The sequence below is a fragment of the Aulonocara stuartgranti genome (genome assembly GCF_965226115.1).
Source record: "Aulonocara stuartgranti genome assembly, chromosome: 7".
Classification (NCBI taxonomy): Eukaryota; Metazoa; Chordata; class Actinopteri; order Cichliformes; family Cichlidae; genus Aulonocara; species Aulonocara stuartgranti.
In genome coordinates, this window is record NC_138945.1 from 16,198,146 (window position 1) to 16,221,301 (window position 23,156).

The window sequence follows — 23,156 nt, forward strand, 5'->3', positions numbered from 1 at the left end:
GCCTTGATAACTCATCAGAGTAGTCTTGCCTCTCTTGGCGTTTGTACTACTGGAAATTAAAAGCGAATTTCAGCTTTGAATGAGCTGTAAATCATTTATCAACCATTCAGAATAACCTGTGCCCTACAGTTCTCACCATTTTAATTAATATTCCCCACGAGCTTCATTGGTGTGAGAAGAGAGAGCGTGTGGTGATAATTCAATTCTACAGCAGTCCTGCAGCTCAGAGATTATCATTGTTTAATTTTACGCTACAGCACTGTTGGTGAGTGAACATGTGACAAGTTATAAAATAAAAGAAAGAACAGATTAAGGGGTATCTCGTTTTTTTTCAACCTTTTTTTTTAACCGTTTACGAAGTACGATGTTTTCATCAGTGAAACATGCGATCTCACAGTCAGTTTGTTGTATTTCCTCTTCCTTTTGTTTTCTTCATCTACTCATGTGATTTATATTTTGCCCATTTCCAGAGCTTTTTTTTTAAAGCAGTGCTTGGGTGCACAAGACAGAAAGCTTCCATGAAAAGACAGATTATAAAATTATGTTGTTCGGCTTCCCGCTGCACTCGTTTCCCCAGTGTACCACTTTGTCTCCAATTCCTGAGAGCTTGTGTGACTGAGAGCACTCTGAATCATTTCCCAGCAACAGCAATAAAACACAATGATACACAAGGTCCACCATCAAAATTTGCTGTTGCCATGGTAACAGTCAGCAGTTTTCAGCAAGTGATTCTTGGGAACATTAGTCTGGAAAGATATCTCTATTTCACCGAGGTTAGCTAATCCGTTCATTTAATTTCCCCGTTTGTTTAAGCGTCACCGCTACCATGTTATTTAGTAGAATAGATGCCGATGTAAGCAATCTTGAAAGCAAAACAAAACTGTTTTGTAAAACCCTAATGAATGTCATATGAAGCTGGCATGCAAGGACATTCAGCAGTCACAGTTTCATGCCAGTGAAGCCCTTTGTACACTGACACATGCCATCAAAAGATATGGATGTTCCTGTCAGAAGGGTACATGTGTCTTCAGTACAATATGTTGCATGTGACATGTATGGACTTCTACATCAGATGGTTCGTTATTTCATGGTGCAGACCATCCTTGTGTATATGTTTGGGTTACTGTGCAGCTCAATATGTCATAATAAGGCTCACATTTAAATCAGGTTACATATTGGGCGATAAAAATACTGTAAGAGTTAGTAATTATTAGTTTTGTGCCATATCATAAAACTGAGACTTGAAAGGTTTTGAAAAACAGTCGCTGCAACAATGTCTGTGAAACATTCTTGATGTTTTGGGCCATTTGTCAATTTGGGACCAAGATCCAACAAACCACAAACACTAAATTAACTAATAAATGTATTTGTTGGATTCGGAAAAGACAGTGCAGAAACTTTGATTTGCTGTGGACAAGTCAAATCGAATAAGTTAAATCAAATGTGGCACCACGTACTGGGTTTTATGCTGACCGCACATTCAGAGCCATTGGTCATGTGCTTCTCTTACTGGTTTATTGAAGTGGGTGGGAGTTGTTTGGCAAAGGTGATGTCACATATTTCCCTGAATCAGTTTGATATAAAACAGCTATAATCAATATTTTCGCGATAAACCAATCAAACTCAGATATATGTATATATATGTTGTGTGTGTGTGTGTGTGTGTGTGTGTGTGTGTGTGTGGGTCCTTCATTGTTGAATGATTGTGTCCATTGTGGTCTTCTGCTGCTGCTGTCCATTTACTTCTAGGATCAATGTGATGTGCCTTCAGAGATGCTCTTCTGCCATCTCTGCAGTGATTATTCGAGTTGGTATTGCTTTCCTGTCAGTTCAAATCAGTCTGGCCATTCTCCTCTGAACTCTGGCATCAACAAATCACTTTCACCCAGAACTATTTCCCCCCTCTCTCTCTTTTTTTTTCTTTTTTTTTTTTGGACCATTTGCTAATCCCTAGAGAATCAGCAGTTTCTGAAATACTCCTACCAGCCCATCAGACACCAACAACCATACCACATTATAAGACACTTAAATCACGCTTTCTCATTCTGATGTTCAGTTTGAACCTCAGCAGATCGCCTGGAGCATGCTTACGTGCCCAAATGCACTGAGTTGCTGTCATATGATTGGCTCACCATATATTCGTGTTAGGGCGCATAAGAGTAGGCGTACCTAATAAAGTGGACGAATATAGGAGTGTATGTATACTGTAGTAGGGTAGCATGGCATGACAAATAGTCTGTAACTCGTGCATTATGATTTTCTCTCACTGAATTCCATTCAGCTGAGATCCTCCACTTCACAAGTATTTCCACTGGACAAAACGATGTTGCTCTGACATCAGACATTTTTTTAAATTTTTTTTGCATATGTTTTTCTGTGCTGTTATCCAGCAGCAGCCTTTTTGGCTTGTTTTTTTGTGCACATGTTAGGAAGAAAACTAATTGCTTTACAGAAACCACATGGCTTTGAATACTTGCCTAAAGTAGAAAAACTCCCTTTTTTTTTTTTTTCTGCAATTGCTGCAGCTCAGCGGCTCGGACTTTGCAGAGAACTTTTTTTTCTTCTTTCCTTGCTGTCTCGGCTGAGGAATTAAGTGTAATCTGAGTCAATATTTATGCATTAATCACCCTGCTGGAATTCCGAGGCGGCTGCACATTCAAACGTGCTCTCGAGTGAACTCATGAATGTCCGTGCTGCTTTCAGGCTTGGACTCCTGGTTCCAGCAGGAGTTTCTTGCTTGCCTTAGTTGATAACGAACAGTACGATCCCTCCAAAATACAGTGCAGATTTTTTTTTAAAGAAATAATAAAAATAAAAAAGGACCCGACAACTTTAACAGAGGGGTAGGAAGAGAGAAAGAGAGAGAGGGAGAGAGAGAGAGAGAGAGAGGAAAGAAAAAAATAATAACGTCTGGCAACAGTCGATATTAAAAACATGCAGAGGGAGACAAGCTCGGGGCCTTCCAGAGTCAGGAAAAAGACTTCGGAGAGCTGCAGACGGGAGATGGGTATGGCATTTGTATTTTCCCCCTGCCCAATGATTTGTATATGAAAACATAGCGCTTTTATTCTCCCCCCTTCTGGGCTCTGCTTCTGAGTGATCAGCTGATGAAGAGACTAGCAGCTCGCCGCTATGCTGGCTTGCTAATTCTCTCCCCCACAGCTGCAGCCGATCCCGATAACCAGCCTGCAGATTGCAGTCAGGTAAATATCCTCCTCCATGTCTTTTCTTCACAGGCTCAGGATTCAGCCAGGGTACATCGCATGGGAAGAGAGGAAGAGATGGATAAAATGTGTGTGTATGTGTGTGTGTGTGTGTGTGTGCGCGCACGCCAAGGAAAGAGAGAGAGTGTATGCGTGTGTGCGCAAGAGGCAGGGAGAGAGAGTGTGTAGGTGTGTGTTGTAACAGATGAGAGGGAATCTTTGCCAGATTAGTCAGGGAAGAGGCAGGCTTGTTAGGAGATAGCACAGGCATGGAGCATCACATGCACACTCTGACACCCTTCCACTCCACATGCACAGTCAATCAGGCAGCTCTCAGCTGTGTTATACATCTTTGAGGATTACCCTCTATCCCTCCAGTATTCCGCTGGAACGATTGCTTCCCCTTAGAGGGAGTAGCGGGGCTTTTCAAAGCCTACATTTGAGCCCCGAACAATGATGAGCAGGATTTCTATTGTTGTCTCTAGTGCTGTTGTCTCCTCTAAGTCAGCTTCTGCTATGTCTTTTTTATGGTTGGAAGTGCAGGCATGTATCTTCAGTCCTGTTTTTTTTTTGGTTTTTTTGAGGTGGGGGGAAGGGGGGGGGTTATTGTTATTGTTTTTCCATTTTTTCTAATTCTGCATGGCACCGTTCGCTGCTCCTCGGATCAGTGTGTGTTAAATATCTCAAGTTTGCGTCCTTGAGAGATCAGCAGGCGTGCTGTATTATATGATGTGAAGGCTGATGTGTGTACTGTATGATCCTGTATTATTGATGCATCAATATTCTGTTCAGATTGGACAGCATGCCCTCTCTACCCCCCCTCCAGCTGCTGCTGCAAGAGCTGCTTGTGCTGCATGCAACTCACTCTTGTTTCTGGCCTCTAATTGCCTTTGTGGAAAACACAGTGGTCGCTGCATAATCGAAAAGGAGCGGATGAAACGGTTGAACATAACTCGGGATGCAGCACGCACCCTTGTCAAACACCACACACCTAAAATAATGATTCCGGCTCTCTTTTTTCTCTCTGTCTTGCATGCACAAGGCTGAGTGCAAAGCAGCAAAATATAGATTCATATTTATGGCACAATGGCATTTTTAGACTCTGTGCTTTGACAGAAAAGGGCTTCCTCGAATCCATTCCGACTCGTCGTGCATTAAAAATTAAGCATCCCCTCGATAATCATCTCACATCAAAGCCCACAGATCAAATAATCTGTCCTAAATTTGCAGAGACGGCACTGGGTTGCTTCAGTCCATATAAATTCAGATGCTATTGTAATAAATAAATGAGTCCTAATTCATTTGAATACAAAACCATGCTCTGTAATTCCAAATGCCTGAATTCCAGCTGCTAATTAGATGGAGACTTAGAGTGCTTTAATTTGGAGGTTTTAAATTTAGAATCTGCAGTTTGTCGTCTTAAGCGCTTCAGGTTTGCGTCTGGGAAAAACACGTACTATGCGTTTTCCCGAGAGCTTTGACATGAAAATCAAAGAGGCCAAGTTAGAATAAACAGAAAATAGAAGTTTTGAAATGAACTCTTTCCTCCCATTCTCTAGCAAATATTCTCTCTCCTCCTCAGTCTTTGTGTTGCTGAAGTAGGAACTAAACAAAAAGAAAATACATGTGCATTTACAAGATTTCCCCACCCACAGCTCGAGGCAAGAGAGAACGGTTCTCTAGAGGACATGGAGGAGGACATCAGTCTGAAGAAGCGTAAAGGTGATCATCAAGCAGTGAAAGACCTGAAGGCTGGGCAAGAAACTGGCGAGAAAGTCAAAAGGAAGCGAGGGCGCCCACCAGCTGAGAAACTCCCTCCAAATCCACCTGAACTCACCAGAACACTGAACACACTGGTGGATATGGTCATGAACTACAAAGATGGGTGAGGGATGTGAAAGACGTTTGGGCTGTGTCAAAAAAGTCACTATTTTTAGATCTCTTTTTAATTACAAAAATGAATATAATGTTTTATTTGATAATATTAACCTTTTGATGAGCATGATCTCATTCATACTGATTGATTTTAGTTTTTTTCCATGTAATCTATATTCATTATGCATAAATTTAAATATTTCAAGCTTTTTTGATTTTATTTTGACTATTATGGCTTGTACCGCATCAGTGTGGTACGACATGGAGGTGATCAGCTTGGGGCACTGCTGAGGTGCGACTGAAGCCCGGGTAGCTTTGACAGCAGGGCTTAGCCTGTATTAGGTGGTTCTCATCTTTGGTTTGACGAAACCTCATGTATTCTACGAGCAATTGGGAAATAGATTTGGGCCTGTGCTGCCAAGTCCTCCTGGAAAAGGAAAACCAGATCCCCTTCAAGCTTATGAGTAGATGGAAACATGAAGTGGTGTAAAAATCTCCTGGTAGACACCTGTGTTGACTTTAGCCTTGATAAAATACAGCAGACAGACTGCAAACTTTGCACTAGACACCTTGGATTCAGTGGCTTTTCACGCTTTCTCCAGACTCTAGGGCCTCAATTTCCAAATGAAATGCGGCATTTTCTTTTCATCTGAAAAGATGACCGTGGGCCACTGAGCAACAGTCCGGTTCTTTTTCTCCTTAGCCCAGGTAAGACGTTTGTGATGCTGTATCTGATTCAGCAGTTGGCCGATGTCAAGAATGCAACAGTTGTAGCCCCTTTCCTGAAGAAAGTCTTTGCATAGTGGCTCTGACTCTCTTTGTGAAGCTCTCCCAAGTTCTTGTATAAACTTTTCCATTAATATACTTTAGTACAGCACTTTGTATATAGCAACCCCTTTTCACTAATCACCTTCTGTGGCTTACCTACCTTGTGGAGGGTGTTGATGATTGCCCTCTGACAACTGTGAAGTCAGCAATCCTTCCTGTGACTGTGGCATTATGTACTGAACTCAAATGAGACATACACACTATTTAAACTCTAAGAAAAAGATTCTGTTAATCTAAGGTACTGGACTTCCGATTTCCGTGAGCTATAAGCCATGATCATCAAAATGAGAACAAAAAAGGCTTGAAATATTTCACTTGTGACAAATAGAGAACACATGTAGATTCTAAAATTACATTTGTTGAGATGGTCTTATAGCAATTCCTACAAAACTGTACACCTGATTACAGCTTAAAGGGGACCTGTTATACCCTATTAGACAATTTTTTGTATAATGAAGTCAGCATATGTGTAAGTAATCCCAAAGGCTAAAGCTCAGGGTTCAGTATAAACACACTCAGAGTTTTCAGCTCTTTGTGTTTGTATGGTGTCAAAGCGAGGGGATATCCCTGATGCAGTCATTTCAGGCACTCAGCTCCGAACGTAGGCCCAGTGGCCCCCACCCACCTGCTGTTCAAACCTTCTGTTTGCGAGGAACAGCCAGCCAGAACAAAGCTGGTTCAAAGGAAGCGGCCAAAATAGTTTAGTTCATACAGTGAATAAACTGTGGTACTGCACCAGGGTCTAGGATGAAGCTACTGTAGCTGAATTCAAGACTAGAAATACGGAATTAGAAATGACCGTAGTAGGTCCCCTTTAAAACTGATTGATTAAGGGATTCTTTTGATATTATCATTATTATTAAAAGTATTATATTTAAGTAAATTGGTCTATCCAGGGACAACAGCACTGTAGTGCAATGGTTAGTTCTGTTGCCTCAGCAAGAAGCTAGCCGGACCTTTCTGTATGATGCATGATCTTTAGATTGCAGAAAATGGATGGATGGATGGATGGATGGACGGATTGTGCAGTGGGATATTTTAACAAGAGAGTTTTAACAAGAGAGTTTTTTAGCCTAGCGACTCAGTGAGGAACCAGAACACTTATTTCTCTCACCCCCTGCTGCTGGATTGAAGCAGAAGTAAAAAATTTCAGCTTTAAACATTTTGCGAGTCTAACCTAATACCTCACAGGGATTTCAGGGAAACCTGCCTTAAAAATCCCAGTGCAGCTACTCACTTTGTCAAGTTTTGAATGCTGAACATTGAATCAATCAGCAGTTTATTTTGGGATTGTGCCTCCTTCATAATTTAGTCATGAAAAGACATTGTATGTAAGTGTGGACTGCAAGAAAACATTATCAGGAATAAGAAAACAAAATGTCTTACAGATATTGACAGAATAATTAAACATTTTTCCTATTGTCACGAGATTAAAAGAAACATTGTGTTTCTAGGTTGGGACGGCAGATCAGTAAAGGCTTTGTGCAGCTTCCCTCTAAGAAGGAGGTACCTGAGTACTACGAACTGATCCGAAAGCCTGTGGACTTCAGAAGGATCAGGGTTTGTGTCACTGAATACCCTCACAACTCCGACACAATACAGATTTCACAGTTACCTTTTCTACGAAGATAAAATTGAATGAAAAGGGGGTGAACCATAATACATCAATGGCAAGTGGGAGTCTATTCAGTATTCAAAACCTTCATTCAGTAAACAGTGATTAAGAGGACTTAACTAGAGCTTAGGTATACTATATAATACAAATATGTCAATGTATGTTAAATACACATGGGTTGAACAGAAAGAGCCTTAATATTTTTATGCTTAACAGACTCCACAAAACTAGAACTTTTCTATTTATCGCCATTGTAAGAGCTAAACGCTAGCATGTTTCTATTAAGCTGATGGTTTAGCACGTAGGTTTACCATGTTCCCCCCATCATCCTTACAGTCAGACTGTAGAAAAGACAGCATGTGGTGTAAAATTGTTGTTGTTGTTTTTAATTAATGTAATACACACATAAAAACAACCAACAAAGGCCAACTACACACTAAAGTTAAAGTCAGTTGATTTTTGAGGATTAGAAAAAACAAATGTTGTACATATAAACAGGCTCATTTATACCCAATGTTGTTGCAATTACTTATTATCAACAGATTAGTGCCTCCAATAAGCTGACAATAAGTTGACTTAACAACAACAGCTGGTTATAAGCTAACCTTATGCCAGCTAATGTTAGGCTCGAATGTCCCAAAAATCAAACGTTGCCTCTGACAAACAGTTTGATTTCGTTCTCGCAGCGTAGGAGAATTTATTCACTAAGTGTCCAAGTCCACTTCAAAGAAACTCGTACTTACAATGGCTAACAGCAGCTAACAGAGGCTAACAACAGCAAAAATGGCAGCACTTAGCGACAGAAAAGTTCAGGATATTCTCAACAACTCACCTCAGTATCGCCGTCATTGGACAGAAGTTAGCTTAACTGAGTCATATTGGACTCCTTTTGTAAAGCTTTACACCCTCCTCCAAATTTAACAGACATGGACACATACTGACAGCTGAGGTCAGTGAGTGTAGGTGGCGACCAGACTTGTTTGTCCTACAACAGCCACCATAGCTAGATTTATGCACTTGGGAGAGGTAAGAAAACATAACGTTAGCTTCATAGCATAATTGCCTAAGTCATTTGACTAAGTCAATGACTTAGGCACTTATGCTATGAAGCTAACGATAATTCAGTTGACTGCAATGTGCAATCTACTGACATCTAGTGGTGAGATTTTATACACTGCACTAACTCCAGAATATCACTTTGCCAGCCAAAATGTAGTTTCAGCACCAAACTTCCCATAAAGTCACAACCTGTTGTGTCTACATTCTGGCTTTGCTGCAAAAAGATTAACAGTAGTCATGTGACATGTGACGGTGCTGGTAGCTATTTTGTTACCTTCTCTGTTTGAGGTCTTAATGCTAAGATGACTGACAAGTCTAATTTCTTATTTAGTGTACAGACTTGAAGTGAGTGAGTTTTTTCTCATTTAATTCTCAGCAAAAAACTGAATAAGTGTGTTTTAGAAAAGTTCAGGAGACAATCAAGTATCTTTGTATTTTTGTCCTTTTTTAAAAAATTAAATAATGAACCAAATCAGTTTATAGTTTTATTGTTGTTGTTATTTGTCTGTTTTTATTACTGTATTTCATAGGAACGTGTTCGCAATCACAAGTACAGAAGTGTGGGAGATCTGGAGAAGGACATTTTCCTTCTGTGTCACAATGCTCAGACTTATAATCTGGAGGGATCACAGGTGAAGGGATTTCAGGAGGAATTCTTTCATTCACAAGCAGCAAAATAGTTTTTCTCCACGGTTCCTGTTATAAAAACTCTGATCGCGCGTGTGTGTGTGTGTGTGTGTCTGTGTGTGTAAATCACTGCAGATCTATGAGGATTCTATTGTCATTAAGTCTGTTTTTGAGAGTGCGAGACAGAGAATCGTCACAGATGAAGAACAGAAAGAGACGGTTAGCGCCAGTCACAGCAATAATGGCGGTGGAGCTGAAGACCAGTTTGTTCCATCAGCAGGTGAGGGCTGTGTTTTAATAACTAGGGTGAATGGAGAAAAAGGAGTAACATTTTTGTTTGTCTGCAGTAGTGTTTTGTATTAGACTTATCATATATTTCTTTCCCTTTTTATAACCAGTGAAACCATTACCAGTTCAGATCAAGAAGGGGGCTAAGGAGCAGAGAAGCAGAAATACTATGGCCAAGAGGGTTCACAGTGATTTAGACAGCGATGAGGATCTAGAGGATAACACCACAAAAGATGAAGGTTGAACTAAAAGACCCTGCTCTTTTTGTATCCTTGTCCATGTCTATTCTCTGCCACATCCCTTTTCATTGGTTTCTTTATGTTGTTGTGTTTTTTTAATTAAAAGAAAGCTCTTTGAAAATAACCGTGAAAGGACTCCTCAGTGTGAAGCACTTATAAAACAGTGCTTGTTTTTTAGATGACTCACATCACTCAAACACATCTTGCTGCACAGTGCTGTTCTTCTCATTTAGCTGGTATTTTATAAGAATTATGATTTACGTTTTATCTGCTTTAGTCCCCGTGATAGCTTCTGCAGATATAATGTAAAGCACCAGTTTCATTGACTGTTTTTAATCAATATATTTGATTGTATGAAATGCCTTCATATGTCTTTGGAGCATGATATGTATCTCTGTCCTGAAGCTGGCTCCTCCAGAGGAAAACCTGCTGATGATGATGTGTTCAGGGCCAGGGCATCGAAGCACACAGGAAGGTCCGTTTAATGAATCGGAGATGAGCAAATTAGATTTGTTTAAAGTCTCTGAATGTGATTTTTAGAGTGGATACAAGTAAAAAGACATGTGACAAATACTGGTAGTATGCCTTTTGTTTGTTTCTGATACTTGATGGAATAAGTTTGGATCTAACCAGGGGTACTTAAGTCAAACATTTGTATCCCTTGTGCTACAGTATATTCACATATTGTACAGTTTGTGTGAAAAATAACAAAATTTCTTTTCATTTACTCTCCTACTATTTGGGGAGGATGAAAGACATCATTGTTAAGACAATCCCTCAAAAACCTGTATCACTTAAACACTTGCAAAATAAATTTTACCAAAAAGTCCCACTGGTTGGTATCAATTATTTTTAACCCGGTGAGCAGAACGAGATGTTAAAATGTTTATGTATTTGAACTGTATATAAAGAATCTGCCAATAGATGGTGCAAGAGAACCGTTTGTCTGGATCTTTGTCTATACAGAGACAGAATTCATTGAAATATACATTGTACAATATCATGTAGCAATTTAAACAGTATAAGAAATAAATGCAAAGAAATGTGATATATGCTAAGTTTATATTTACATGTAGTGCAATTTAATGTTATTATTATAGCGCCAAAGGTGCTTTATATTATTAGGTAAAGAGCTTACAATAGCGTACAGTAATATAGAGAAAACCCTAAAAACCAAATTTTGCACTTTTTCATCAATAGTTTCTATAAAATTGTGAGATGGACAGTGGATTTATGACTGGCATGCACAAATTGCACAAGCTCTTAGCTCTCTTGCCATATGTGCTCATGGAACCAGGTATAGCTGACGGTAAATTGTGATCAACAGCTCTAGCATATGCTTCAGTCATGTTCTCCAGTGTTACAGCAGTTACATATGGGCCCATCTGTGGCAGTGTCACAGCCTATCTGTGTCCACCCAGTCGCTCATCTTGAAGACGTTCAATTCGTGTTATTTAGAAAAGATAAACAGCAAACAAACATAAATAGCATAGAAGCCTTCACTGATTTATATGTTGAAATTTACCCTAGAAAGAATTTCAAGGCTTTAGACGCAAAGCTGGGAGCTCTCATGCAGAAAGTTAGACTGATGCAGGCTCATATCTGTTGAATAAACCAAAGAAAATTGAAGTTAAACAGCTACTCACTGCTCACTAAGCTCAATGATCAACTCCATATGTTTTCATGTAACCCATAAACAAACAGAAAACAAAAAGTAGTGCTTTTCTGTGTCATATTACATTCATCTGTTTCTTCATCTTCTGCCTGTAGTTTCATTAATACAAATAATTTTTTTTCTAATTCTTTCATATTGATTTAGGCAGATTAAGGTTCTTTAAAGATCAGGCTGCATCTCTTTAGCTTGTATGTTCTGCTTCCTTTGCCAACCACCACTTTATATTACCTATGCTGTTTTGCACTGTGAAGCAAAAAGGAAAGTTTTAAGTTTATATGAACCACTTTAATTCAATCATACGCCCTTAAAATGAACAAAACAGCCAACATGGAAGTACCAAAAGTTTAGTTCCACTAATTACCACTTCATGCTGTTTAGTAAAGTAAGTCAGTCCTCATTTCTATAGCTTATTTCTTTTACCCCCAGCCATTTGTCTGGTGTTAGTTGACAAGTTAGCGCTCCAACAAATCACTGAAGGCTTCACGTCAGCAGTCCCCAAACCAACGGGTTACATCACACAAATATATCTGCATATTTAGTGTGTAGTGTCCATCGAGCTCGTTCGGTAAAAGCTACAAAAAGTTAATGTTTGCTATGTGAAATCATTTGCTCTTCAACATTTAATAAATTGGAAGGTGTCAGAAGTACAAAGCTTTTTGCAGGTACTTACAGATTAACAACATCCTCAGAGCAGCTAAAAGGTGTAGGCTCTTACAATAAATAGCTCTGGGAACAAAAAGGCACATAGGACTATATCTTTGTGATGAAAACCTCACAGAAAATTACACATAAACCTAATGGAAGTGTAAGGATAGAGATATTGCTGAAGGTAGCTGCGCTAATGGTTTTATCAAATTAGCGCAGCTCCAGAAGGTGACTTTAATCTGTTGAGAAGACAATCTGTTTTGTTTTTTTTCCTTTACCCACAGGACACCGATTTAACAGATAGAGTGATCCACATTTATCATAGCTTTCACTAATCGCCTGTTGTATAAGGTAACTGCATTTAATATCATTGTGCTCACTGTAAAAAAATGTTCTGTCAACATCAGCGCCTTTAAAATGAAGTTGGATCATTTTGAAATTCTCGTCATTTGCGTGACACATTTTGTTTGGGTTTTTTTCTGCCTCATAAACTTTGAACGCTGTCAGAATGCTGACAGGTGGATTTTAAACATACCATATAAAAATATCTGCTGCCAACTTTCCCAGTATATAGAAAATGATTTCATTCATCTAACACCGCTGCTGTTTCAAGGAAAAATGTGATATTACTGCACACAGCAGCGTGAACAGTAACGATCTGAATGTAAACGTTAGTAGCACCTTTATTGTTTTTCCTTTGCTGATGGTGCAGTTCTCTGGTTCACAGAGTACAAATAGTAACTTTAAATTTGTGATCTCAGAAAGCTTAACTTGGTATTGTTTTAGCATTAACTTGTGCAAAAACATTTCAGCCATTAACAGCAATCCCACCCAGTGTAGCATATTGTTCTTAAATAACATAACAAATGAAAATGACAGACTGAAAATTTTTGAGACTCTAGACCAAATTGCTTTTGTTACTTGACCCCTTTTTAAGGAAAGCAGTGCAATCGGGAACTTTTTGTAGCTTTAGAAGAGACTTCCTCACCACTGAGCTGATCCACTCACCTTAAGTAAACTGCTCCAGTTTTTTCTTTCTTTCACTTTTGACGAGTGTTTGATCCTGCTGATAGTTTTCTTCTGTGTCAGTCTTGTTTTGAGTCATTACCGTTCTACAGGAGCAATGACCTTAGACAGGAATGAACTCTCCAACACTACCAGAATTTTTCATTCCTGAATGCCTTGATAATTTTCTAATACAGTGGGGCAAAAAAGTATTTAGTCAGCCACCGATTGTGCAAGTTCCCCCACCTAAAATGATGACAGAGGTCAGTAATTTGCACCAGAGGTACACTTCAACTGTGAGAGACAGAATGTGAAAAAAAATCCATGAATCCACATGGTAGGATTTGTAAAGAATTTGTTCGTAAATCAGGGTGGAAAATAAGTATTTGGTCAATAACAAAAATACAACTCAATACTTTGTAACATAACCTTTGTTGGCAATAACAGAGGTCAAACGTTTACTATAGGTCTTTACCAGGTTTGCACACACAGTAGCTGGTATTTTGGCCCATTCCTCCATGCAGATCTTCTCGAGAGCAGTGATGTTTTGGGGCTGTCGCCGAGCAACACGGACTTTCAACTCCCGCCACAGATTTTCTATGGGGTTGAGGTCTGGAGACTGGCTAGGCCACTCCAGGACTTTCAAATGCTTCTTACGGAGCCACTCCTTTGTTGCCCGGGCGGTGTGTTTTGGATCATTGTCATGTTGGAAGACCCAGCCTCGTTTCATCTTCAAAGTTCTCACTGATGGAAGGAGGTTTTGGCTCAAAATCTCACCATACATGGCCCCATTCATTCTGTCCTTAACACGGATCAGTCGTCCTGTCCCCTTGGCAGAAAAACAGCCCCATAGCATGATGTTTCCACCCCCATGCTTCACAGTAGGTATGGTGTTCTTGGGATTCAACTCAGTATTCTTCGTCCTCCAAACACGACGAGTTGAGTTTATACCAAAAAGTTCTACTTTGGTTTCATCTGACCACATGACATTCTCCCAATCCTCTGCTGTATCATCCATGTGCTCTCTGGCAAACTTCAGACGGGCCTGGACATGCACTGGCTTCAGCAGCGGAACACGTCTGGCACTGCGGGATTTGATTCCCTGCCGTTGTAGTGTGTTACTGATGGTGACCTTTGTTACTTTGGTCCCAGCTCTCTGCAGGTCATTCACCAGGTCCCCCCGTGTGGTTCTGGGATCTTTGCTCACCGTTCTCATGATCATTTTGACCCCACGGGATGGGATCTTGCGTGGAGCCCCAGATCGAGGGAGATTATCAGTGGTCTTGTATGTCTTCCATTTTCTGATGATTGCTCCCACAGTTGATTTTTTCACACCAAGCTGCTTGCCTATTGTAGATTCACTCTTCCCAGTCTGGTGCAGGTCTACAATACTTTTCCTGGTGTCCTTCGAAAGCTCTTTGGTCTTGGCCATGGCGGAGTTTGGAGTCTGACTGTTTGAGGCTGTGGACAGGTGTCTTTTATACAGATGATGAGTTCAAACAGGTGCCATTCATACAGGTAACGAGTGGGGGACAGAAAAGCTTCTTACAGAAGACGTTACAGGTCTGTGAGAGCAAGAGATTTTCCTTGTTTGAGGTGACCAAATACTTAATTTCCACCCTGATTTACGAATAAATTCTTTACAAATCCTACCATGTGGATTCATGGATTTTTTTTTCACATTCTGTCTCTCACAGTTGAAGTGTACCTCTGGTGCAAATTACTGACCTCTGTCATCCTTTTAAGTGGGGGAACTTGCACAATCGGTGGCTGACTAAATACTTTTTTGCCCCACTGTATAATTGTGCTTTTCAGCAATTCAAGGCACACAATGCAACCCAAGTACACCATTAAATGTTTCCTTTTGCAGCTTTATTAAAATGATCTAAATTTAAAGTAGGTATGACTAAAACTAGACTAAAATGAAAATATAGTTTTTATTGAACTTAATAAGAGGACATTCTGCAAGAAGCATTGTGACTTGACAACATGCATTTTAGCAAACTTTAGTTATTCTTACCATTATCTGTCCATAAGCTGCAAACAGCAGCTTATGGACGCCCTTGAACACCTCGACGTGGACTCCAATGAGCCAGTGGACAAGGCTTGGGAGAACATCGCCAGTCAAATACGTGACGCAGCAGGCAACACCCTTGGGGCGACGAAGCCAGGGAAGCACTTCATCGACAAGCAAGTATGGTGGTGGAATGATAGCGTGAAGCAAACCATCAAGGAAAAGAAGTCGGCACTCAAAGTGTGGCTTCAATCCCGCAGCGATCGCGACTACCAGCAATACAGGGCCCTACGATCGGCCGCAAAGAAGGCGGTAGCAGCGGCAAAGGCATCGCACTATGACCAACTGTATGAAGAGTTGGACACGCCCGGAGGAGTGAACAAAATCTACCGCCTTGCCAGCAGCCGCCATCGAGCAACACAGGATATTGGCCAGGTCAAACACATCAAGGATGCCAACCATCAAACCCTCCGCGACCCGTCCGCCATCCTCAATCGCTGGAGCGTGTATTTCTCCGATATCTGCAATGTGGAGTTCCCTCACCAGCCAATCCACAGTGCCCCGCCCGTCCCAGGACCTGTCCCGGCAATCACCATCAAGGAAGTGGAAACAGCCGTTAAAAATATGAAGAATGGTAAAGCGACCGGACCAGACGACATACCAGCCGAAGTCTGGAAGCTGCTCGGGCGCCAAGGCGCCTTAGTCCTCGCCAGCCTGTTCAATAGCATCATCAGAGACGGGACCGTCCCAGCAGCCTGGTCAACCAGCATAACGGTGCCCATCTGGAAAGGGAAAGGCGATGTGGCTGAATGCTCCAACTACCGCCCGATCCAACTCCTAAGCCATACCATGAAGGTTTTCGAACGGATCATCGACGCCAGGATGCGAGAAATCGTCAACTTAACGCCCAACCAATGTGGCTTCATCAGGGGGCGTGGCACGACGGACGCCATCCATGCTGCCCGCCTGCTTTTGGAGAAGCACCGAGAGAAGTCCAAGACCATCCACATGGCCTTCCTCGACTTGGAAAAGGCGTTTGACCGTGTCCCACACGACCTAGTCTGGCACTCCCTGCGATCACATGGAGTTCCTGAAGCCTACGTCAACTGGACAAAGCTCCTCTACCGACAAGTCACCAGCGTGGTCAGAAGCCCAGTGGGAACATCGCCGCCCTTTAACATCAATGTGGGCGTCCACCAAGGCTCGGCACTCTCCCCGCTGCTCTTCATCCTTTGCATGGACACTGCGACGGCGGATCTCCAGTCACCCCATCCCTGGACACTTCTCTACGCCGACGATGTCTTCCTGGCCGATGAATCGCGAATAGAACTGCAATACCAAACGCAGCAGTGGAAGACTCGCCTAGCTGACTTCGGCCACCAACAAGACCGAATACTTAGAGGCTGGCCCCCAGACCGACAGCACGATCAGCGTCGATGGAGAAGATCTGGCGAAAGTACCTCATTTCAAATACCTCGGATCGATGATCAGCAATGACGGCGATATCCTACTAGATGTACGAGCCAGGATCAACGCAGCGTGGATGAAATGGCGCCAAGTCACCGGCGTCCTGTGTGACCGAAGAATGCCCAATCGCCTCAAGTCAAAGATCTACAAGAGTGTAGTGCGCCCCGTCGCCCTCTATGGATCCGAGTGCTGGCCAGCCACCGCAAAGCACGAACAAGCCCTTCACACGATGGAAATGTGGATGCTGCGATGGTGCCTAGGCCTAACACGATGGGACCACGTCATGAACACCGACGTTAGAAAGAGGATGGGAATCGCGCCAATCACAGATAAGATGCAAGAAGCAAGGCTGCGGTGGTACGGACATGTGGTACGGAGCGATGAGAACTCAGTGGTGAGAACAGCACTGCGGCTCAGCCCCCAAGGACGTCGACCTAGAGGCAGACCAAAGCGGAGATGGATGGACCGAATCAAGGACGACGTGAAGAAGATCGAAGCCGATCTGACCGACGCCCTTGACCGACCCAAGTGGAGACGACTTTGCAGAAAAGCGGACCCTGCAACCGAGCGGGAAAAACGCTAGGAGGAAGAAGTTATTCTTACCATTAAATAGAACATCTGAAGTACAGTATAATATTATAAGAATTGCACATATCCTTCACAAACCTGAATAATAGTAATTATTATATAATGATTTAACTTGAAAGACCTTTTCCAAGGTCCACTTGTTATTGAACACTGCAATTTAGTATACCTGTGGTATTCATCAACCTGCTGTCTCTTCACCTGTGGTCTAAAAAGATGACTCACTGGCTTTTTATTAGACTTTTCAAGGTAAGACTTTATCTGTTAATCTAGTCATGTGTGCCTGGCTGTAAAGCAGGTATTTATTCGCATCTTCATTTCAAATTCCACATATACAATATTTGTGGTATGAGAAACTTGTTAAAAAAAAGGTTAAGGTTAAGTCCACCTTAAGTCTGCCAGCTGGTGCATATGTGCAGTTGGTGGATTCTAATGTAAAGTATCTTTGGACAAATCCCGGTCACAAAAATTAGCAGGTAAATAATTGTAGGGACCCACGCAGTTACATTTGATCATATAACTGGTCTTTGATTTATTATAAATGTTACTAGGGACACATATCATATCACAACATCACTGCAAAACAAGCACCAAAACCTGCTCAGGATACCACCCACTCTCTTAGCCTCTATAGAGTATTGAATTCATATGTAAAATATGAATTTTGATATTAAATTGCAGCAACATTGCGTGTGCACAAAAGGAATTCAAGGAAACTCCAAACTGTAAACAGGGTCTATAAAATCAAGGCAAATCAGAGGACCAGTCAGGGTTCCAGACAATGTCACCTGCAGTGTTAAAGATTTTCCATTAATCCCTTACTCACAGTAGTTCTTATTGGCAGAAGAAGAAATACAATAGTTATTCAGCCGCTTCCACATAATGCTCATTCAAGCCATTATACTCTTACTGTTTATTGACTGGTATGGAGTTCATTATTATTTACTGCCTAGCGGTTGGAATGAAATTCATGTAAGGTAAATGTGTAGGTGGCACCTTATGATTTTTGCCATTACCAAAATGAAAGCAGAGATGAACAGTCTTAGTCTGTCCTTTCCGTCTCTCACTTATTTTAAGATCCCTACCATAAACATTATCTATATGGAAGAGAAAGCAGAAAGTAGCTAATTGTTGTGGCGATGTTATTTTCTTCTTCTTTATTGAATCATTTTTGAACCCTTTTTTAAATAAGACGCAACAGTGGATGATATAAATAATATATTGAGTTTAAACTTATGAAGCCATTAAAATATACTGAAAGATAAATATTTTATAACAAGGGGCAACACTGTAAACCAGCAAGCAACAAGCTGATCTAAATTATAGTGACATGAGTGTGCCTGTGCAGTATAACATATTTTACAAACTGGCAGGTATAATCCAAAATGAAAACAAAAATCAGTTTTATTTATATCGTATGTTTGAATGCATTTGTTTCATTCTTTCTTTCTTTCTTTATAATGAAAACACTAAACACGTTTGGTTATATGTAAGTTCCACTTTCAGACTCTAACAATATGCAGAGCAATATTTCGCATTTCATTACATTCACTTTGAGGTTATAGAGGAACATAAGCTCAGCATTCATCAAAAAAAAGGATTAGACAGACAAGCCTGCCCATGATGAGTTATGTTTTACACACAGCATATCAATGATGTATTTTCCCAGTTTAACCACTGAAAGCAGTTTTATAACCATTACACCTACAAAACACCATTTATCCTTAAAGAACACATTTTTTACATTACGGATGTTATGCACACCAATCAGACAGTGTGCACAGTTACCAGCATACACAGAAGAGACCATAAATAACATGTGTCAAATATGTGCAAATCATTTTTTTAAATATTTGTATAAAGTGTATAGAGTTAGAATGTGAACAAAAACAGAATTGAAGATGCTGCACTTGTACTTCTTTATTAAACTGTAAAACTACAATTTTAAAACTACAATTTTCTGCTGAAATGGGAGCTCTTTGGGGAACTTCTTATGAAAGACGTCTTTGTTTTTTCAGCTAAAAATGCCATGTCTGCCCATGACCCAACATCTGAGAAATATTTGCACAGCACCTGAAGACAGTTTCTTATGCTAGTAGTGTACTGCCATCCAGATGTGATCAAACTAAATCCATACCAAATGTTCATGAGGCAAAAAATCTGTGTTAACAATAGCACGAAACAATAGCACGGCCTGCTGTTACTCACTATTGACTGATTTCTTTGTGTGCCTCTGCTGTGAAGGCGCACCATTTGTTTTCCTTTTGTACTTCTGGCAAAGTAACTGTGGGAGCATTTTGCTACAGTGCCTGCTGTAACCATGGCAATTGTAAGGATAGCAGCATTAATTATGGAGACCAATTAAGATTTTTTCAGTCCTTTTTTTTTCAATTCATGAATAATATGGGGGATCTATTACAATCTTAGATTCTCATTTCAAGCAAGGTTTGAAATAATGATTTCTGCATATGTATAAAGGAATCCCTGAGAACCAAAGGCTTGGGTCTCATATACCTCTAAACACTCAGCTGCAGTTACTTTCTTTTAAACTCTTGAATCTTTTTAATGTCACAAAGATGTTCTTTAATATAATTATAATAAGCCTCACTTATCCATTTTTCAACTCTTTTGTTTTCAAGTGGCAGCCACTTAGAAAAAAGCTGGTTTAAGGAGATAAAAAAGATTATTCTCTCGCCATTTAACTTCAGCCTATCTTTGTACATGAACAAAGAGGCCAAACCAAGGCCAAGTAAAGGATAAATAAGGATTAATACTCTCTATTCTAAGGATGATTCATGCTCTCCCACCCTCATCTATGGCCAATAACCAAAATAATGAGATTGAAGCAGATATTAGCTTTCAAGTCGCAGTTTTTAGCTTTCCCAGACAAAATGCTGAGCTCTCCTTTAGAGACATGTTGAGGACCTTGGTCATTTGGGAGGGACTCAGAGTAGAGCTGGTACTCCTCCACATTGGAAATAGTCAGCTGAGGTGGTCATGGCAGCTGACTAGGATGCCTCCTGGACAACTGTCCAACTGGGAGAAGCTCCCATGGTAGACCCAGAACCCAGTGGACAGAATATGTCTCTCAGCTGACTTGAGAAAGCCTCAGTGCCCCAGCCCAGGAGGTGGCTGAGGAAATGAACATTTGAGTATCTCTGCTTAGACTGCTACCCCTGCATCCCAGACTATGGATGGATAGATGGATGGACTCTCTACTGCAGTTGTCCGAGAACAAAAATAATGAGCAGGAAGCAGGAATCATAGGTGCTCTTGAGATGTTGTAGAGACGTTTCCAAGTCTTGAGTCATTTTAAAGTCTCTGCTTATATCATACTTTGCCATATACACCCACCATAAAACCATAGACACCATAACACCATAAGACATATCTAGATTTACAAGGAATTAAAGTAGTCTAAATTCATCTAGAACAAGTTAAAGAAACCTCTTTGTTTGTGAAACGGGGCAGTCACTGCACATTGTCAAAGTCTGCCTAAATCTTGGACACCCTTTTCAGGTCCTCCGTGATCACGTCTTGTTCTTTGATGTCATTTTTACCAGACAAGCACTCTTCCTCCTGACTTGAGCTCTTCTTATTTTCCACTAACCCCGATCCAACTCCAGAGCCTGATCTGCTGGGGGCGACAGGTCGTAGGGGGACCACAGCATTTCCTCTGATCCGATGGGAGTAAGTCCTCTGGCGCAGAATGTCAGCAGAGCACAGCTGGAATTTGAATGCTGCCTGGAAGCCTCTGCGGAAGTTCTCATTGAAGAATCCGTAGATGATGGGGTTGATGCTGCTGTTTGAGAAAGCCAGCCAATGAGCTAAGGGATACATGTAAATATTAATGACACGATATTGATGCTGTGTCAGGCTGATGTAGTCGCTTAGCATCATCAGGGTCCACAGAGGCAGCCAGGATACGATGAAGAGCAGAGCCACAACGAGCAGCATCATAATGACTCGCTTCTTCTTCCTTGTGATTGTCTGACGACCTTCCATGCTTGACTTGTTTTTGCCACTGCCTTCTAGAGACTCACTCCCACTGCCCCTAACAGGTGAGATAGTGGTCTTGAAGAGCGTGTAACCAATGCGAGCGTACATGATTACAATGAGGCTAAGAGGAGCAAGGTAGATGTTAGCAAAGAGGACAGTAGTGTAGATTTTCCGCATTTCCTGATTGGGCCAATTTTCGCGACACCAGTAGAAGGGACGGGTGTCGTTGTTGCTGCCGAGGACTATTCGCACCCTCTGCTCTTTTGTGACCTGGAGCATGATGCCTGAAGGACACATTATAGCCACAGCCAGGACCCAAATGATGACAATTATTAGTTTGGAGGTGGCAATGGTCAGCTTCTGCTTGAAAGGGTAAACAATGCAGCGGAACCTGATAGAAAAGGGGATTAAAGAAGATGTATAAAGGAAGTAAATCTTTCAGAGTAAAACAGACAAGTGAACAGTAATCAGAAATTACAGAAATGACAGCTCTTACCTGTCAATAGCTATTGCCACCAGCGTAAACACAGATGCTGACACAGATATGCCTTGAACCATCCCACTTAGCTTACAAACTACCCGACCAAATGGCCAGCCTGCCCAAAAGAAGACAAAAGAAGATAAAATCATTGATTTATTTCATTTGATTATTCATTTGATTATTTGAACCGTCATTCACACAATGACAATGTCTTGTTTGTTTGTTTGTTTTTACCTTATAGCAGTTTTTATTATGATTAAATTGCCTTTATTGGTCTTCTTACTGATAAAATTAACAACTTTATTGACCTTTCTCTATTTTAGCATTAAAAAAAAAGGTCACAAGTAAAAACATCCTGTAATGTGCTCCAATAACACTCTAGGGTAAAATTTTGAATTTCCATGTGTTTAAGTGCCTTAAAAATAGGGAAAGAGAGAACATGTCACCTGTTATGACGTTGTCCACCAGTGTGGTCGGCATGCAGAAGATGCCGACAAGCAGGTCACTGATGGCGAGGTTGAGAATAAACAGGTTGGTGACCGTGCGCATGTTTTTGCTGCGCAGCACAATGAAACACACCACCCCGTTGCCCACCATGCACACCAGGAAGATAAGCAGATAGGACACAGTGAAGACTGCAGCCACTGAGGGCTTGTGGAGGTAGAAATCAACATAAGTGATGTTTTGGAAGGTCAAAGGATTTTTGTGCACTCCTGAGGAGTTGGAGATGGAGTTCAGGCCCTCCCATGAGGTCGTGTTTAGAAAATTCAGGGTCATGGTGATATCTGGATGTAAGAGAGAGAGGAATAGAGTCAGGCAGTACTGTAATCTGTTAAGGGATTGGCCATTTCCAACAGCTTTTCTAAACAAAGTCAACTAATCATGAGCCAGATCAACATGGTCCTCCCGATGGGAAGGCAATCCTGATTACCAGGAGAAGAAATCAACTGGTAATAACATAGACCAATAGAACCTCACCGGTAATCAATAAACCAATTCTTGGGTCAGTACAAGTAGCTTGATTCAGTGGATGCTCACACTGACTGATTAAAAGTCATCTGTTCTGGGAGCAGTGGGAATCACTACCTGCTGGCCTGTGGATTGTTAGCGCAGTTACTGTAAGACAGCAGTCTGGGAAGGTTACCTTTATTCTGATCTTTTTTTAAAATTCTCCAAAGCTATGCTCATATTTCTCCCAAGACTTCGATGTTGAACTCAGTTACTCAGCTATTTTTAATAAACTGTTAATTCAAACTGTGTCCTTGTGTCATGGATTAAAAATCTAATGCATAGGTGTTTTAACCTCCTGAGGCCCCCTGAGGCCACCCTCTTATTGGAGCATCACATTTTGGCTTTTCCGCTTTTCCGTATTTTCTATTTTGAAAAAACACTGTTTAAAGGTGATACTTACTTTTCAGACTTGTATTCCAAGCAAGAGCTTGCATCTCAGGAGATTAATCGAACACATCATTACACATTGTAGTTTTTTTTTTTCTTTTAATTTTTATAGAATCAGGTCAAGGCCCTGTCATCCAGACTATTTAAACAAAG

General features: G+C 41.0%; 2 protein-coding genes across 2 annotated transcripts; one reads left to right on the top strand and one right to left on the bottom strand.

The window, feature by feature from the left end:
- Positions 1 to 2,541: 2,541 nt before the first annotated feature.
- On the top strand, positions 2,542 to 10,563 carry LOC309711005 (putative global transcription activator SNF2L2). The gene is made up of 6 exons (XM_082540951.1): positions 2,542 to 3,203; positions 4,859 to 5,088; positions 7,361 to 7,466; positions 9,111 to 9,212; positions 9,343 to 9,487; positions 9,606 to 10,563. Exons 1-6 carry the CDS (start codon positions 3,108 to 3,110, stop codon positions 9,737 to 9,739), a joined length of 813 nt encoding a protein of 270 aa, XP_082397077.1. The 5' UTR covers positions 2,542 to 3,107; the 3' UTR covers positions 9,740 to 10,563.
- A 9,811-nt stretch (positions 10,564 to 20,374) lies between these two features.
- LOC309710854 (neuropeptide FF receptor 2) lies at positions 20,375 to 22,807 on the bottom strand. Its single transcript, XM_082540674.1, has 4 exons — positions 22,750 to 22,807; positions 22,052 to 22,390; positions 21,621 to 21,720; positions 20,375 to 21,515 (listed from the first exon to the last, which is right to left on the bottom strand). The coding sequence occupies exons 2-4, from the start codon at positions 22,380 to 22,382 to the stop codon at positions 20,621 to 20,623; spliced, it is 1,326 nt and encodes a 441-aa protein (XP_082396800.1). The 5' UTR covers positions 22,383 to 22,390; positions 22,750 to 22,807; the 3' UTR covers positions 20,375 to 20,620.
- Positions 22,808 to 23,156: the final 349 nt, after the last annotated feature.